The sequence below is a fragment of the Haliotis asinina genome, chromosome 13 (genome assembly GCF_037392515.1).
Source record: "Haliotis asinina isolate JCU_RB_2024 chromosome 13, JCU_Hal_asi_v2, whole genome shotgun sequence".
NCBI classification, from domain to species: Eukaryota; Metazoa; Mollusca; class Gastropoda; order Lepetellida; family Haliotidae; genus Haliotis; species Haliotis asinina.
Window position 1 is genome coordinate 7,493,677 of NC_090292.1, and position 18,267 is coordinate 7,511,943.

General features: G+C 39.9%; 1 protein-coding gene across 14 annotated transcripts in view; it reads right to left on the reverse strand.

Moving 5' to 3' along the window:
- LOC137259718 (protein couch potato-like) overlaps positions 1-18,267 on the reverse strand; it is a 166,286-nt gene that overhangs the window by 20,554 nt on the left and 127,465 nt on the right. For 7 of the 14 annotated variants that reach the window (XM_067797320.1, XM_067797322.1, XM_067797316.1 and 4 more), the window contains exons 2-5: positions 12,481-12,558; positions 5,753-5,806; positions 2,076-2,138; positions 1,357-1,495 (exon numbers count right to left, since the gene is read on the reverse strand). In XM_067797320.1, coding sequence (XP_067653421.1) covers positions 1,357-1,495; positions 2,076-2,138; positions 5,753-5,806; positions 12,481-12,558 — 334 coding nt within the window. Of the gene's footprint in view, positions 1-1,356; positions 1,496-2,075; positions 2,139-5,752; positions 5,807-6,563; positions 6,618-12,480; positions 12,559-18,267 lie in introns of all 14 variants that reach the window. The other 7 variants (XM_067797315.1, XM_067797309.1, XM_067797313.1 and 4 more) reach the window with 2 other exon arrangements.

Consider the following 18,267-nt stretch of genomic DNA (forward strand, 5'->3'; position numbering starts at 1 on the left):
AAATAAAGTAAAGCATAATACAAATATAACATCATATTTACTCTCCCAAGTCTCCGAGACTAAAGCAGTTGACAAAATGAAAAATATAACTCAAAATGATGAAAAACAAAACCAGGTAAGTGCAGGGAAATTAAGCTAAAACCTACTGACTCAAGGTAACCTTAACGACAAATTCATATTTTACATCAAAGTGTCATCCTCGTAAGAATATAAGATATGTTTCCATGGAGACCTTGAGGTTTTCTGCTGTTCGGAGTCACTGAACTTTGACACGTGTGTCTTGACAACAGCCTGTGTTGACCTCAACACTGTCATATTTAATCCCCACAGCCAGACAAGCATGGAGTACTGGATGTTTCGGCAACCCTGTAATCCCCACAGAGTAGTAGGTCATACTTAAGGAAAACAGAATGGTGTTACTGTTATGTGTGTGTGCTGGATCATGCGAGTAAATGTCTTCAGGTTCAGTGGAGTAATCGCCATTATCAACTGGGGGAACAGAGGTTTGGAGGTCTCTGATAGCACGAGCACCAAGTCATGTGGCACAAACTCACAATCAGGAAGGGGAGACAAGCAGAGGTAATGGATGTTTCCCACAGCTCAACAAGCACAGTGTACTGGATGTTTTAGCATCCCTGTAAGTCCAAGCCAGACAAGGACAGGGTGCTGGGTGTTTCAGCAATTCTGTACACAGCCAGCCAAACACAGGGTGCTGGGTGTTTCAGCAATTCTGTGAACAGCCAGACAAGGACAGGGTACTGGGTGTTTCAGCAATTCTGTAAACAGCCAGACAAGGACAGGGTACTGGGTGTTTCAGCAATTCTGTACACAGCCAGACAAACACAGGGTGCTGGGTGTTTCAGCAATTCTGTACACAGCCAGACAAACACAGGGTGCTGGGTGTTTCAGCAATTCTGTACACAGCCAGACAAGCATGGGGTACTGGGTGTTTCAGCAATTCTGTACACAGCCAGACAAGCACAGGATGCTGGGTGTTTCAGCAATTCTGTACACAGCCAGACAAGCACAAGAAACTGTTCTAGGTAACTGTTATTGCAAGCGTATTGGGAATTTGTGCAGCCAAGACACACAGTTTTAACTATCAAAATATTCCCCACACGAAGACAAGTATGAGGTTCTGGGTTCTATCCCATGCAGGTATTGCCCTGGTGCAATGTTGCCTTTCTGGACTCCTAGGGAGAGGTTTGTGTTGATATGTCTGTGGTCTCGGGGGTAGGTACTGGGTTCCATCCCTCACAGATATTCCCAAGATGTAATGATGCTTTTGTGAACTTGCAGGGAGAGGTTGGCGTAGATGTGTCTAGGCACATGTAGGCAAGACAGTTGTGTACTTACGTCCTGTTAGGGGGTGGATGATGGTCGGGTGGGTGGCAGCCAGCTGTGGAGACTGTTGTTTAGGCTTTGTCACTTTTGTGTTGCTCTTGGCGAACTCCAATCTCAAAGTCTGGGGGAGGTCTGGGTCGAATCTTACACCCTGAAAGAAAAACATCCTAATAATGATCATGGTAAAAGCCCAATCATGGCAGTCTGTCAACATTCTGGTCCTGACAATACAGTAATCAACATCATGCAGGATTCCTAAAAGCTTTGTGGGGGGTTAGGCTACTGACACTCATCCTGCAAGTGGAGGTGTACTGAGGATTCTAAAGGAGTGCTGACATATTTTTGTAATATTAAACAACTTTTCAGCTATTAAACTTCATAAATGTTAGACATACAAAGGTATTTAGGTGCATAAGCTTGAAATCTTATGGTGCACTTGACTGAGCCCTTAGGCATACATTACCCCTGTATACCCCTTCCCTGTGGCCCTGATTATGCAACATCAATCTACACAACCTGGATACAATGACACAGGTCAACCTAGTGAGAGAACCTCACAACTTCATCCTGTCACTCGCTGCTTACGACAAGCTGGAGGTCACTTCCCCGAGGTTCACAGGTTATCCAGAAACAATATTTTGATTGAAGTGCCTGCACATACGTCAGTTCATCACAGGTTTTATATTTGAAAATGAACTGCACCATTTCAGCTCAAGGTCATGAGGTCTCACCTGAAGGTCCTGTTTGGCAGACTCAGCAGCCACTCTGGATATGAACGTGACAAATCCCACCGGCTGAAAATTTAAACGTATTTACAGTAATTAACGCGCTTTAAGGTCCAAGACTACATGAACAAAGACACAGAAATCATCCTGAACACAGACTTCATAAACAAAATAGGACCAATGTTGAAAAAGAGGTTTTAGCATTGTAACGTAAGAATAATATTTCTGAATTACCTTGCCCACTAACTTTGCAAATTACATTAAAGGTGTATAACATAATGTTAAAGACACACCAACGTTCACTACACCACGGAGACTACAGCTACATCAACACCGCCACAAGGAACCAAACACCAGGTAGTCTTGTATTCTATTGAATGAGCTACAGCTTCTGCTACACACAGTGATGAATACCTGGACAAAGATGCTGCATATGTAATGACTTACGAAAGATATGTTTAGAGTATTTTGAAACAATTATTATGACTTAACATCTGCTACTTGACATTCTGACAGTGAGTTTGGTTTTACGCCACTTTTAGGAATGTTCCAGCAAAATCACTGCACAGGACTCTAGAAATGGGCTTCACACACTGAACCAATGTGGGGAACTGAACCAGGGTCTTTGATGTGAAGTGGGAATGCTTTAACTACTAGGCTACTCCAATGGCCCACTGATATTAACAGTGACATTTGTCTTCCAATAATACGATTTTGAACTATTTGGAGAACTTATAAAATGTCATTCTGCTAAGGCAGTTGAGAGGATGTGAGCTATCATCTCCAAGATGTTAGTCCCTTATCTCCGTTCACTTAGTCTCCAGTAACACTTTGCCAAATTAATAAGATAACATATTTCTTTCAACAATTATTTCAACATTTCTTTTAAAAAACATGAACTCGTAGGGATTGTTCTTTTCATGTTTGTCATATTTCTCCTCTTGCTACGATGACGTTTGCCCAGAAACAGAAGCATTAGCACATCCTGAAATTGACCTGCATGATGAACAACAACTTCCATTTTGGAACAGGCTTTCATTGGTCAAAATGTTCTTTTTCGAAGCTATCCCATAAACTCCCTTTGATAAGATTAGCAGTTCAGTTCACTGAAAGCCTCAGTTCTTGGTCACACTGCTGTGATATTGCTAAAGGTCACATATAACTAAATCTAACTAGAGTTTCATAGATAAAAATGATTAAAATTTACCATCAGACAATCGCAAGGATTCAAAGTCTTATTTCAAATGACCATATGAAGACTGTCTGTATACAAGTTGGTAGCAGACACTCTAAAGACCATCAAAACTCTTTTATTTTTGTCATTTACTGTTGATAAATGTTAGAGACTGTAATTAGCTATACATTGTTAAGATCAAAGGGATTTGATCAAAGTTCGGCCTCTCACTAGAATTTTTCAGTATGACAGTTTTATTGTAATAAGGATTTCGATATTGACAAGAAATTTAAGTAACAAAAAATCTAGTTCAAGGTTATTTCATCGATTTCATTATTATCCAGCAGTTTACTTCTGACTGGGGTTGGGGTTAGGGTTTTAGGATTGTGGGGTTAAGGGGTTGGGGTTAGGGTTAGAGATGCATGTTGGAGGCTGAAGCTAGCAGGAAAGAAACTGGAGGATATTGGTTGGAGGTTGGGTTAGGCCTGGAGGATGGAGGTTGGGGTTAGGGTTGGAGGATGGATGCAGGGGTCTAAGGTTTGGAGGATGGATGCTGGGGTCTAAGGTTTGGAGGATGGATGCTGGGGTCTAAGGTTTGGAGGATGGATGCTGGGGTCTAAGGTTTGGAGGATGGAGGTTTGGGTTAGGATTGGAGGATGGATGCTGGGGTCTAAGGTTTGGAGGATGGAGGTTTGGGTTAGGGTTGGAGGATGGATGCTGGGGTCTAAGGTTTGGAGGATGGATGCTGGGGTCTAAGGTTTGGAGGATGGATGCTTGGGTCTAAGGTTTGGAGCACATGGGATGGAATTTGGGGTTAAGATTGGCGGTTAAGGTTTTTGTCTTATCCAACAAATATGAAGCAATTCAAGGTGATATGTTCCTTTAACAAACATACTGATTTTACCACAAAAATCATCAGACTGTCTACCAACACACACTATCTTCATTCACAGATTGACTGCGTCAAAAGGAAAGTTAAAGATAACAGTAGCACAGTAAGAAGCTGAAGACAAGACATGAAATATGCATACTAAACAATACTTAACAGCTGAACAAAACAGTAAGACACCAGGACAGAGCAGTACACTACTATTGCACATAACAGTTCTCTACAAGGCTGAAACAAGCATCCATTCCATGGCGAACTACGCCACCATCTTGTCTTGTTGCCTTGGAATGGCATTCAAGTTACAAGTAAGAAAGAGAGTTCATAGATGTCTGCTTCTGTTTATAAGAAATACAAAGTTTGAGATATTTACTCCTTCATCAGGTTCTTAAGGAGTACGAACATACTTCATCTATTGATATTAATCAATGTCTCCTTTGCCACCATATTGTTTTCCCAGTAAACCCTCTGTCAACATTCACCTGGCACAGCCGCGCTGAGGCTCGTTATAATGAACATAATACCCAAATGTTTTGTTTGCAAATTGTACTGTAACACAATGCCCATCCAACTGTACAACCTGTATCACTACATACTAGTTACAACTGTATGAAGACTCTTTCCAGGAAAATATCATATCTCCTGTCATGTTTTGATCTCAAACTGAAACACAATGCACGATCTCTATTGAAAGGCAAATTTCCTTACAAAGACCCGATCGTTGATGAGAATCAGTTTACAGATGGAATTGAATGTGCATAAACAGGTTATACAGTTAAGCTCATCGACAATGACTGCATTTAAGAGTGATGCATCAATGAGTCCCCTAGCATGCCATGCATGGGCCTTGATGCAGTGATTGTAGGCAGCTTCATCCAACCCCAACACCCACATGCACACACTGATATATGAACATTTTGATGAGAAATCTTCAAGCACTTGTCAAAAGATGTACAGATTGAAATTCGACATTCAAACAAGGACATCTTGAAGAAAGGCTGACAGATGGAGACGACATTAACAACAAACATCCAACACAAAATGTTCATAGAGAGCAGATATACTCATGGAAAGTAATAAGGGAACAGCTATGTTCAGCAAGGTATGTGTCACCTGGAGGTGACAAAAGTTGCCTTGTTGGTTTGACACTTGCTTCTTTATGGTGAAGCGCTCCCTTATCAGTTTACACTAGTATATGGGTGAAATCGTGGAAGAACAAATACATCACAAAGTTTCCTGCTTATTTACAGAACAGGTTGACAAGTGAACCTTTGCTTGTATTTAGCCTTCCTGAGTGATCTCCCTTTCTTTGCTAGACCTTTCAAACTTCATACGCAGGCAAAATACAAATTTTACATTTTCCTTCTGAACATAAGAATGAAGATTTTTATGGATATCAACTTCTTTATGAGAGAACACAACGTTTCGGAGTTAATGCTTGCTCCTTCATCTGATGAAACGTTAACTCCGAAACGTTGTGTTCTCTCATAAAGAAGTTGATATCCATAAAAATCTTCATTCTTATGTATTTTCACTTCTAAATGACATTCAAAGACTTCCTTCTGAACAGTTCAAAAGTCTGCATTAAAGGGGAGGTAACTCTCAGTGACAGTGAATACTTACTGATGTGTTTTTGCCATTTTTGTTGGTGACCTTGAGAAGTGACCCTTCATATCCCTGCAAGAATAGAAACGTGCAATGTGATGCTACTGCAAGTCGGCTGATGCAATCAACGTGTTAATTGCGCTTGCTTGATTGTAAGGTGGTGTACCAACAGCAGTTGGTATATCTACATGCGGTGTTGCTAGCATGTGAGTTTTATCTTGTCATGTGATGGTGCTCCCCATGAGTCAGTGAAAACGCAAGAGAATCGCGGTCTTCGAAGCTCATGTGTACTCCCTGACGTTACAGTCTTGACGTTTTCACGACTTGAATATTTTAGATTCTCATGCATTGCTAGACATTCTGTTAGTGTGATGTACAAGTCTCCAATTTTCAACTTGTTTCATGAAATGACATTACTACAATGCACATTAACAATCTAATTCATAGAAAAGTATATTTTTTTAGTTCTAAAACAGTATACAAAAAAACCCCACTGATTTACAATTGATGAGAACAATTTACATAAAATTTGATTGCGCATCATGAAACACTGATGTATAATTGACTTACTGGAGACAGTTTGAGTTTCAGTCTTATTTTAGAAATGTCATGATTATTTGAATGTTTGAGACAACATATAAATGACATCATTACATGGCTAGTAATACATATCATGTGATGTGAGAATGTATCACAGGCGTGACTTGTGGGGTGTTGAAAGCCGACTGTGAAAGTGAATACTTTGGTAGCTGGGTGATCATTTGACAGGTCATGTGACATGTCATGTGACCAGGTACGTGTGCATCCACAGAATTTCTCATATACTCACACAGTTATTTTTGCCAGGCTTCCCCATAACCTTTAATAAACCATTTTCAAATCCCTGAAAATGACAGCAACATATGACAATCACAAGGTTTGAGATTTGATTTCACAGGGTCTCGTACTTGTGTCAAACATTTAATGGTCACAGGAAATGGGGTATACACTGTACCCAGAATCAAACAGCAGGAAATCTCACAAAGTGTAAAACGACCCTGACAATGACTGCCATTTATTTACCACATGAACTAGTTCCATAGAATCAAACATGGCAGCACCAGGTGGAGATGAAGCTGCCATTTCCATTCTGTATCAGAAAAATCTGCTCACAGACAAATTTAATATCACAGATTCATTTTTCATTTCTGTAATGATTATTATTCAGGGTGTTTGTGTATTTAATATTTGACATTTCACATTTGAAAAACTTTACAATGACATTAAAAACTAAGACAAGCAAGGTGATATTGCATCGATGTACAGCAACAAAATGGATGTTGACATGAATCTGGAAGAGCCGCCATCACCAAACGACTGGGAATCAGGAAAAAAACCTTCAAAATATTAAGTAAACATTGGTTGTACCTCATCACCATTCCCGTCTTCCCAGCTGGGGACACAGGTTGTAGTAGATATGGAAGTTTTTCTCAAAGGTTTTGCTCGTTTAACAAAACTAACACTTTGCTGGAGAGCACTTCGAGCCATGAACTACCAGAATAATGTAGCTCCACTTTGACTCATTAAAAATACACATGATCGTCCGTCCATCGAGCAGGCCAACTTCAACATTCATTGTAGCAAGGGGGGATGGTTTTTGTGGAAGATGGAGGGACAAATCAATAATTATCGAAGGTCTTAGACACTATCTTAGCTCCATGCATCTCACAATTGCCATGCTCCAGTCCCGCGGGGCAAATTTGCACTGCAAAAATCAATGGCATGGAAAAAGACCCTCTATGTCGAGTATTCATGCATATGCTTGAAGCACAGGGAAGTTACGTGTGGAGTGCAGAGTTCACACCTCAATAGTTATCTGGCTGGCCGGGAAGAAGTCTGGTCCTCCTGGCCGTGCAGCCATTACTAGGAACATCCTGGCTGCAGGTGAGCCAGGATAGAGGGGTGCACCCCAGAGGGACTTTTATCCCAGCTGTAGTTTGTCCAGCTCTGCCAAGATGAAAACTACTCAATGCTTGGCACAAAACTGTGAAAACTGGAACCAACATTCTGTAGAATGAGCCATCTCCCAAAGCTGATCCTGACTGTCAGTGGGCCATACACACCGCTGTATTAATGACAAAAGATGAATCACACTGACTTCTTGTCAACAAGGAAGACAAACCCATGAGGATCCAGGCTAGAACTGGTCTTCAGCAACCCATGCTTGTCATCTTCCTGGGTTTAGAATAGGTCTTCAGGAATCCATGCTTGTCATGAGACTCAACTAACAGGATCATGTGGTCAGACTCCCTGAGTTATCCCATTTGTGTAGATCAATGCTCATGCTGTTGATCACTGTACTCTCTGGTCCAGACTCAATTGTTTTCACACCGCTGCCATTTAATTTGAATTTTGCTGAGTGCAGCGTTGAATAAAAAAATAATGAAAGAGAGAGCTGACAGCTTGAGTGCACCATGGAGTTGGGGTCTCGACCTCCCAATCTCATTCGTCCAAAGGATATTTTGAATGAGTGAGTGTGTCAGGTTTGCTGCCTCTAAATGAATCCCAACATGTTGGTTTGATGCAGATGGGGACCAAGGCATTGAAAGTTGTAGCTTTATCTTGATGTCATGAAACATATGAGCTGTACTGGACTGTGTGATGGGATGAATCCTGGATTAGCGGACCCTGGTATCTGTGTTTGTCCTCTTCATGACTCTCCAGTCTCCAACAATGAGAAATGTCTTTGTGGAACATGTCGTGACATATACGCTCATGGAAACAAATAAAGGACCACATGAATGTACAAGTGTTCCTTTATTCTTTTCCAGGTTTCGCCACAAGGTATGATTTGCACTATGGATGAAAATCAGGAATTAAATATAGGAACACCTGTACTTTAATGTGTACCCTTATTTGTTTCCATGAGTATATTTAAAATCGAAGATCCCACATAAACATGTATGAGGGAAGACGTAAATCCACTGATTGTCGGGTATTGTATATGAAAATTGCCATCCAGTTGTTATTGCTATGTGATCAATAGTCGTTGTTTCTGTAATGGCACTCCAGGGGACGATGTGACTTAATCCCTTCTTCAACCGTATGTCCGATCTCGTTTTAACGCCTTGTCAGTGCTGAGTTTTTCATTCCAGATTTCAATTTTCCATCTTCCATTTCCTCTCCTGTGTAATTTGTATTCGATACAAAACTGAAAAGTATTTCAAATGGTGGAATCTCATTACTGTAAAGTGCGGTGATAATTTTAAGCCTGACGTGCACTTTCACGTAACAACTTTTCAAGTCAACTTACAATGACATTTATTCGCAATACACTTGAGTATATATTATTTTGGAGCAAATAATCAATAATGGAAATTCCATTAATGCAAATGTCCTTGTTGTGAAACAAGGAAAACTAACATTTTCTTCCACTACAGCCTCTTGAAATATTCCTTAACAAAGGGAGACAACTCCATAACTCCTCACTTCCTTCAAGGTGTAGTTTTGTGCATAGATTAAAGGTAAACACTCCAAAATACCACAGGCTCACCTTGTGCAACCAACAAAACAGAATGTTCTTTTCTCTACACAAACAAACATAAATATAATTAATGTTTCTTCAAAAGTTGTCAGAACCAACAATAACTAGCTGTCAGTGTTTTGAGACCTGAATTAATTTGTAACCCAATGACCTTTTATTATCAAAGCTTGAAATCCACTCAAAGTCTGTAATTGTGAATTTTCTCTTCAACATTCCAATAAAAAGATGGTCACCATGGCAACACACATGAGCGAGCAGCAATCTCAAATGTCTCAAAACTAAATCAGGAGAAGGCTGTCATGCAAATTGTAATTGTCTCATGGGCATACGACTGAATCAATTCCAATACATGAAGATAGTCAGTCGACCACTCTCCAACAGCACCAAACTCACACACACAAATATTCAAAATAATTCTTCTGAAAAGACTCATTTAACATGGGACGTCGGCCAGCAAACATTTCAAGCTCGTGATCAGCTCTATAGCAGTTTAGAACAGAGTCTTGATGAACAATCATGACGTCAAATAATGCTTCAAGAAATATAAACTCGGAAATTGGTCTAGACATATTTAAGCACACGGATGTCAGCATAGAAATATAATTGGTAGCAGGACAGGCGACGAGAAGTTAGAGACCAATTATTATATGCTCCTGGTTTTCTTCATCTTTAACAGTTGACGTGACCTATTAATGACAACTTCGTGACTGAAAATGATGGGCGTCTGTTTGTCAAATATCAAGCATGTCCCAGAATCTGCATGCAAAAGTGTTTGCAAACACCTCAGCCCACATGTCCATCTTTGAATGTAGATGTGTCCATGCCTATATTTGATTGTAGAAGTGCCTATGTCAATCTTTAAATGTAGATGTGTCCATGACTATATTTGAATGCTGATGTGCCTATGACCATCTTTGGATACAGATGTGCCAATGGCCATCTTTGAACACAGATGTGACAGTGGCCATCTTTGAACACAGATGTGCCAGTGGCCATCTTTGAACACAGATGTGCCAGTGGCCATCTTTGAACACAGATGTGCCAGTGGCCATCTTTGAAGGTATATGTGTCTATGCCTATATTTGAACGTTGATGTGCCATGACTGTATTTGAATATAGATTGGCCTACGGCCTTCAACGAGAGTGAGTTTATCCTCATGTTGGTTATCATGAAACCAACTAACATAAAAATATTCCACGTAAATTCCCGTGGACAACTTCAACAATTCAACGTTCAGAGTACAGGCACAGTTTAATTCACAGTCCATCCAGTAGGTGCAGAATCTGTTTAGAGCAAGACATGCTGCACGGCCTCACCGGAAGGAGATTCTCAACCTTCACAATAGTTCCTCAGGAACACAGCATTTCATCTTCATCTGTCTATCAAAGGTCGTCATGGTAACTGTGTTAACAATGACAACCACTTAAAAAGAATTACATTTTGTGAAAACAAAATGAAAATTGCTGGTCTGGTTCAGGATGGCCCTGTGGAACAGGCGTTAAATTGTGTCACATTTTTTCTCATTGTATTAGCAATTTGTGATCAAGCGGCTCAAGTCCCAGATAGAAACACGTCCTCAAGATCAATACTTTTGGAAGGAACCTCGAAGTCACCGGCATATTTCATCAGTGGGAGGTTGTGAAAGGCCCCGCATCAGGCTGTAATGGTTCACCTTTTGAAAAAGAGGTCTTGCATGTTTTGGAAGGATTGCAACAAGTGACCTCTGATCGAAACACGTCAGTTCAGCAAAGTGGTTCGAGTGATTCAATGTTGTTTTACAGCCCTCCGTTCCAGATGTATGAAGAAATGAAAGTCAATACAGTCATACTAGCGGTCGAGAACATGTCAACACTGGTCTATGAAAGAGTAGATGTCACAAAGACACTGGTTACATGACACATGGTTACAAGAAACAGCTTCAGTCTTAGGTACCCCTGAACAAAACATCCATAGATGGCCAGCATAACATAAGACTGTTTGGTCATTTGTGGCTGAAACATCTACCCAGACAAATAAGTGATCGACAGCATGAATGTCAACACAGGACCAGAGATCTGTGAAAGGGCTGACATGTTGCAGTCTTTGGGAAAGTCAGCTGTCAAAATGTCCTCTGATCAAGACATGGGTGAATCATTGCCAACAATGGCACTGCTGTTTTTCACAGATGTTGCTGAAATCCATGCCTGAAGGTAAAACCTTTTCGTGGAAACATCTCAATGGTTCACACAAAACAGGTAATAGCCTCCACTATGGTGTCCATCAAAGTAGGAAACGGCAGCAGATAGATCATCGCCATGACAACAAGATCAATGAATATACTATAAAACAGAATTTCACCAATAATAATGAAACACAAAGATATCAAACATTAAACACGAGTAGAACTGGACAAAGAAATGTCCTCGCAGAAAAAAAGTACCTGTTAATTTGTCAAATTGCTGTATTTACAGTGGAGGTTTCTCTTCAGTGTGTTCTATCTGATCATTGTCTTATTTCAACAATTTCCTCGTAGGTAGCAGCAGTAACGCTGACACATCCAACTCATTATACGCTTCTGCATAAATGTCAGAATGTGATATCCTTCATGTCCAACAATCATAAATGACAGAATTGTCAAAGACGACAATACGGCGCCGACCATAAGAGATGGCGCCAAATCCAAGACCAATGTGTCATCTATCAAATAACAAAAGTATCGATGCAGCAGAGGCTGTACAATGATATATCAAATCTGATATACACTTGGAAATCAGATTACAGCAAATAATCACTGAGGTGTTTTCAGACTGGATCTCTGTAAAATGTTATTTTATGCCAATATTCCGGGCATGTGTTGACACTTGAACACAAAGATATGGTTCACTTATCACAACAAGGTAATTTTAGAACATGTGTTGATTGATTCTTGCTTTGTCAATCACAGGATTGTCTGAACCAGTTTGCGTGTCGTCTTAGTAACTTTCCCACTATATGGTGGCAGTCTGTTAATAATCAAGTCTGGACCAGACAATCCTGTGATCAACAGCATGAGCATGGATCTTCACGACTGGGACATCATGAAATGTGTCAACCAAATCAAGCTTGACCACCCAATCCTCTCCAATGCCTTTTACGACAAGCATGGTTTGCTAAAGACCAGTTCTAGTGCTGGTCTTCATGGGGCTAGGATATCTTTGACACAGGACATAACCCAGTGTCATCGTCATACATTGCTATAGTTACCTTATATGCCCTGAACAACAAATACAGCTCTCTTGGTTTTGCATCCATGGGTAGTCCACTGACGAAGAGTGTCCGCACCTGCAGATACAAAAAGTCTCTGTTAAAACACGTGTTGCAAGAAACCTCACCTCATGTCATGGAGAAACAAAACAAATGTAAACATACAGAAAGATATATAAGTTTCATAGATACAAATCAGTTTATTTTATAATCAGCTAACCACAAATTTCAGTTCAAACTATCCAAAGTTTGTTACATGTACAGGAGGTTCCTGAAACTAGGAAACAATTCATTGTATCAGTACTGTTAGTTATTTTTGTGACATACAAGGCCAGGGATCGAAATTCTTTTTGTTTTCAAGTGTGCCTCATGGGAAATGTGCCATTTCCTTTTTCAGGTGCGCCATAATTTCATGGTCTATTAAAATGAACTTCAAAACATTCATGACTTGAAGTGAATGTCAAAGTTGTAATTATAACATTAATGTCATAATGAGTAATAAAACAGTGCTATGTACGTATTTTTGTTTATTCACTGACCTCAAACTTTGAAAAGACATTGATGATTAGTCATTATTCATAACATCACTTTTGCAAACAAATCAAGTGTGCCATAAGGGCAAGCAGAAAAAAAAAACTGTGTCATTTCAATCTTAGCAGTGACATATGAACGGTGGCACTACCAATTACTTATAATCACTGAAAACACATTCTGTCTGCATGACAAGCTGTTATGACTCAGGCAACACTATTTGACATACTACCTCTCATGACATACAAAACATTCTGTTTCCATGACAAGCTGTTACGACTCAGACGACACTGTCTGACATACCCAGTACGACCTCTCATGACATACCAGACACATTCTGTTTGCATGACAAGCTCCTGATGGACACGACACTGTCCAACAATACTACCTCACATGACATACAAAACACATTCTGTCTGTGTCACCAGCTCTTATGACACACATGACACCAACATACTACCTTTCATGACATACAAAATACATATCTTTTGTGTCACAGACACTGTCTGCTGTCCCTACAGGCTGATCATGTCAGGCATAGTCCAGCCATCCCCTGTGATGCTTACAATTACACCAGAGACTAAAACCCTAGTTTTCATTTAAAAAGAAGATTACAATCCCTGAGAATGGACATTGGCTAATGACTTATACATCCCCAAGCTGACTCTTATATCTCTCACTAACACAGCACAGATTGTTTCCCCGGGCTCCAAACTGCTCCATTCTGTGCAGGGAGTTTATACAGGAATAAACATCGAGCAGACCCCTTCAGATGAGCCTCCTGCCAAAACTCCACCAGACTTGGCAATAAACGGAAATTGTCTAAACAAAGTATCTTGACCAGATCAACTTAAAATAGAAACAATGGCTGCATGAGGTGGCTGGAAATTGCTATCACCAATAAAATCTCAATTTTACTCCCGGCGGGCAGCTGGTCCCAGTTCCAAGAAGCACGTGCCTCAGTATGGTCGAGTCATCAAAACATGGCCTCACCAGTTAGACAGGACTTTCTGGAGTTATGGCTGCAATTTACTATAGAGAGCCTGGCGCAGCATCAACACTGGCAGGGACGTTGAGGCTGACAGAAAACACTGCCGAAGTCAACCGCCGAAGTTACGATAATCAATTTACACCCTGCTGTGAAGGAATCGGAATATAGTTAGACACGGCAAGGTCTATCAGAACCTGGTAATGTTAATTATTTCCAAAGAACAATCCTGCACCATCTAATTATCACACTATACAGGAATTTTCAGAGTGGAAAAATCTGAGCGAAGGTATAAAGAGATTTTTTCTAATCTAATTCAATGCTGCATCTAATCTCCTGTCGGGTGAGCTACCATTTGTATTGTGGGGAAAAATGATCACAGTCTTTATAACCTATCAAGTGAGAGACAAATGTCTTTTGAAAATTAGTTCAATTGTTCTTAATTTCACTTCAAAATTTGAAACTTGAAAAAATATACCTTTCAATGAGTGAAAATTCCTGACAAAAAATGCATTAACTGATTCATCACACACACAATGTGGTGGGGAAAGTTGAGAGATATCTGAGGGTGACACAGCTTTACACTGAGAAATGTGCAGAGACATATTATTGAAATCTAAGAAGAATACTTTCAATGTTAATTCCCCTGAACAATTAACAATTACTGTATACACTTTCAGTAAACGTGCTCTTTGTCAAATTGCAATAGTCAATTAGAACTGATCAAAGTTAAAAAAAAAACTTTCTATGTCTTCAAACCAAAAAGTTCAAACTGTTAAGAAGGAAAGATCTTTGAATTTTTTATTAGTACGAGCTGTGAGGGAGCACAGTTCAAAGTGATTACATTCATTCTGTGTGGCTTGAAGGCCAACAGATATCCATCAAAATTTCATAATTTGACAACTTAATCGAAGGGGAATATTTTGTCATCCCAAAAAGGACAATATGAGGAGCGAAGGATCATTTTGGACGGAAATGAGACATCGATGATCGTTATAACGACAAGATGAAGTGCTCGTGGTCGGCCAGTTACACACAGGTGGTAATAATTGGGGCTTGGTAAATTTACAAAGACCGATTATAAGGCTCCAATGAATCAAAGACCCCAGAACCACATGAAAGAATCTATGATTAAACCAGTGTTGCAACAGGAATACACCATCAGCGAACTGAAAAATATGAGAAATCTTTGAAAATGGACTCTACTCTGACAAGGAGGAGTTTTAATGGACACGAAAAGGTCCTTGTAACGTTCATAATGATTGCATACTGCAAACTGTTTTTATTCCTCAATTCATGTCCTGTAGAGCTGTGCTCTGCACATGTCGATCTGACTGAACCGCCCTGCTGCTATACCCCAACAGGAGTGAGTGAATGAGTGAGTGAGTGAGCGACGCCTGTACCATCAAGATAAACAGCTTTGACAAATGTTAATATCAGAGAAGTAACCTTGAGCAAAGTTTTAAGAATACCTGAAACAAATCAACATATTTCACATATCAACTCAAAGCTTTCTGGTGATGTTTATAATGCATTATATCCATACTGCCTTCTGATGATGTTAAAGTAAAGAATCTACCAACTGGTGATGTTAAGGTAAAATACCTATACACTGGTTATGTTAAGGTAAAGTATCCACACACTGGTGATGTTCAGAATATGAAATCTCCCCATACATTGACAGGAGTTGAAACAAGACATCATTAGTTTTATATTTGCAAGCAGTCAACTCAACAATCAACAGAAACTTAAAAGCTTTTACAACCATGTCCCCAAAAACCCGAATGTCATTCAGTTCCACATTGGAGGTTTTAATGAGAAAAAGTCGTCAATTTTATTCAAATTGCCGTTCGCAAGTGACGAGAACAGGACAAAGGCATAATGAGTGTCGTGATTCCAAAACCAAATTGATTTCAGCTCATCCTTTTCTTAACCCTTTAAGATATAAACAGCAAAGACATTCTCAGCATGGTGACAAGGTTTGAACTTTCTTCATTGCCTTAAGAACTTTTTGGCAAATGTCACACATAATTCTGATGCATACCCCCCCACAGCATAGCAAAAACCGGGATTACTTGGAAAATATTCTCCCCAATGAGTTGGCGGGTAGAGGGTTAATGTATGTAGCATGTCTATATACTGAAGGAAGAAGGAAGCATTGACGACGGTTGAATCAATTTCACCTGTCAATCATCGTCAAGGCAACAGGTCTCTTTCAAACTGGTGGAAACACAAAGTTTGTGTTGCAGACTCGTCAAGGGCATACTCTCAAGACTAACCGCACTGCGTTACTGCAGATATTATTGCATATTACTAATGAATAAGTCTATGATGTGAATAAGTTTTTGTAAACCTTTGATTTCCCTCGAAACCATTCCTTCACAGTTTTCTTTCTTATTTTTGTAGACTAATGACAAGAAAAACAAAGAGCCCTGACCTGTGAATTACACCCATGTTGACCTGATTTCGAAACATGTGTATTTAAGTTACTCCTGAAATGAACCTGATAGTTGTATATATCAGTGAGATAAGAAATGAACATATTAATGGCTGTTGAGTTGCAAGAATGTAAACTGTTCACTCCAACAAATATCATTTCAGTACTTCCTGAATGTTCTCAATGACAAACTGGATGAAATCGGGTAACAACAGGCACCTCACCTACAAAATATTCAGTATTATGTTTTCTTTTCTTCATCTTCATCACCACCACCATCACCATAGTTGTCAATAATATCATCCTTATTATTCTGGATAATTACCCGGAAGCCTGTTAATCCAGACTGAGTCTTCCAAATCAGCCAAGTTCGAACATAATTAACCAGTCTCAAGCGACCACACACCACACCTATCCAAACAGCACTATGCGATATTAAACAGCCAACCAGATTGCAAGTTACATTGACAATCGCATTCCTTCTCATCTGTAATAATTTCATTAAACCCACTCCGCCACAGTGTCCTTGGAGGGAGTATTAATACACCTCACACTGCCAAACTGCCAACACCAAACAAAGTGCATTGTGGGATATAATTGCAGAAAACTCAAACAGAATACGACTTGAGACGACAATGTCAGGATTTGGACCAAGCATCCACATTTGACTCCGAAGTTCCCTGGATTTTATCCTGTCAAATATGGTCGGTTAGCGAAAACGGAAATTAGGCCTGGAGGGCTCACACTGCCCGCTGACAAACCCCCCAGTTAATCCTTCATATTCCTCCATCATGGCTTATAGCAATCAGGGACAGGCAGGCACCCTCCGTGTACCCAGCCAAATTTCCACAGGAGTTGCCTGAATGCGTGCAGGGGTTCTTGTTCAATTTGGGCCAGAATTGCTGAATCAATAGCAATATTGAAGGAAAGGTGCCGAGCCAAAGCCTCGAATGCCATTGGTTTTTATCAAAACGTCTTGATGTCCCCTTAAGCAAACACCAAAATCAGTCACGGCTGATGTGCTTGACGTTCTATGTATATATATTACACGTCTAAAACGTCTGTTCCTGAAGCAAGTGTACATATCTGCTGGAGATAGTATTCAGGAAGACAGTCTGTTACTCCTGACACGACAAGGAGATGATGTGCATTCTAACACTGTTACACCAGAGTTTAGCCAAGATTTATTGTACTCCTTCACGACAACCGACTAAATCATTTTGGCTGTGGCAGCTTGGAGATGGAGCCAGTATGGAGGAGTTTTCCGTACATTTTATGACCTGTGTTCTTGATGACGTGGTACAAGCAAATGTCTTTAAGTGACCAAAAAACACCCTAGTTTTTGTGCTGAATTAAATCTTAATTATAATGTCGTCCATATGAGTTAACAAAGAAGTTTAAGGTCCAGAAATCAAAATCATTAATCGATCATGTGGTTAAGACAACATAAAGGGCTTTTTCCTTCAAACGGAGGGTAGTCTTTGATCAATGAAAGGTCATTACAATATCTAACTGATAACTATTCTAAATATGCTGACTTAATGAAGCATACTGAGCCGACTGCCACACAAATTATGCATCAGGTTAACAAATAACAGTTGTGTGGAAAACAGTTCAAGACAATTATGGAGCTCCCACCTAAAATCCAAATATTTCGATGCTGTACAAAATCCATTTAGGCAAATCGATGCAACTTTAATTTAATTTGTTTTCAATCGATCCTCCTTGCAGAGAATTTGACCAGCAGAAGCCACTGGTTACAACCACCTTGTTCCAGAGGAAAATAGAAATATAAAACATTAGTCCCTAAATTAACTACAAGAGGTTTAAC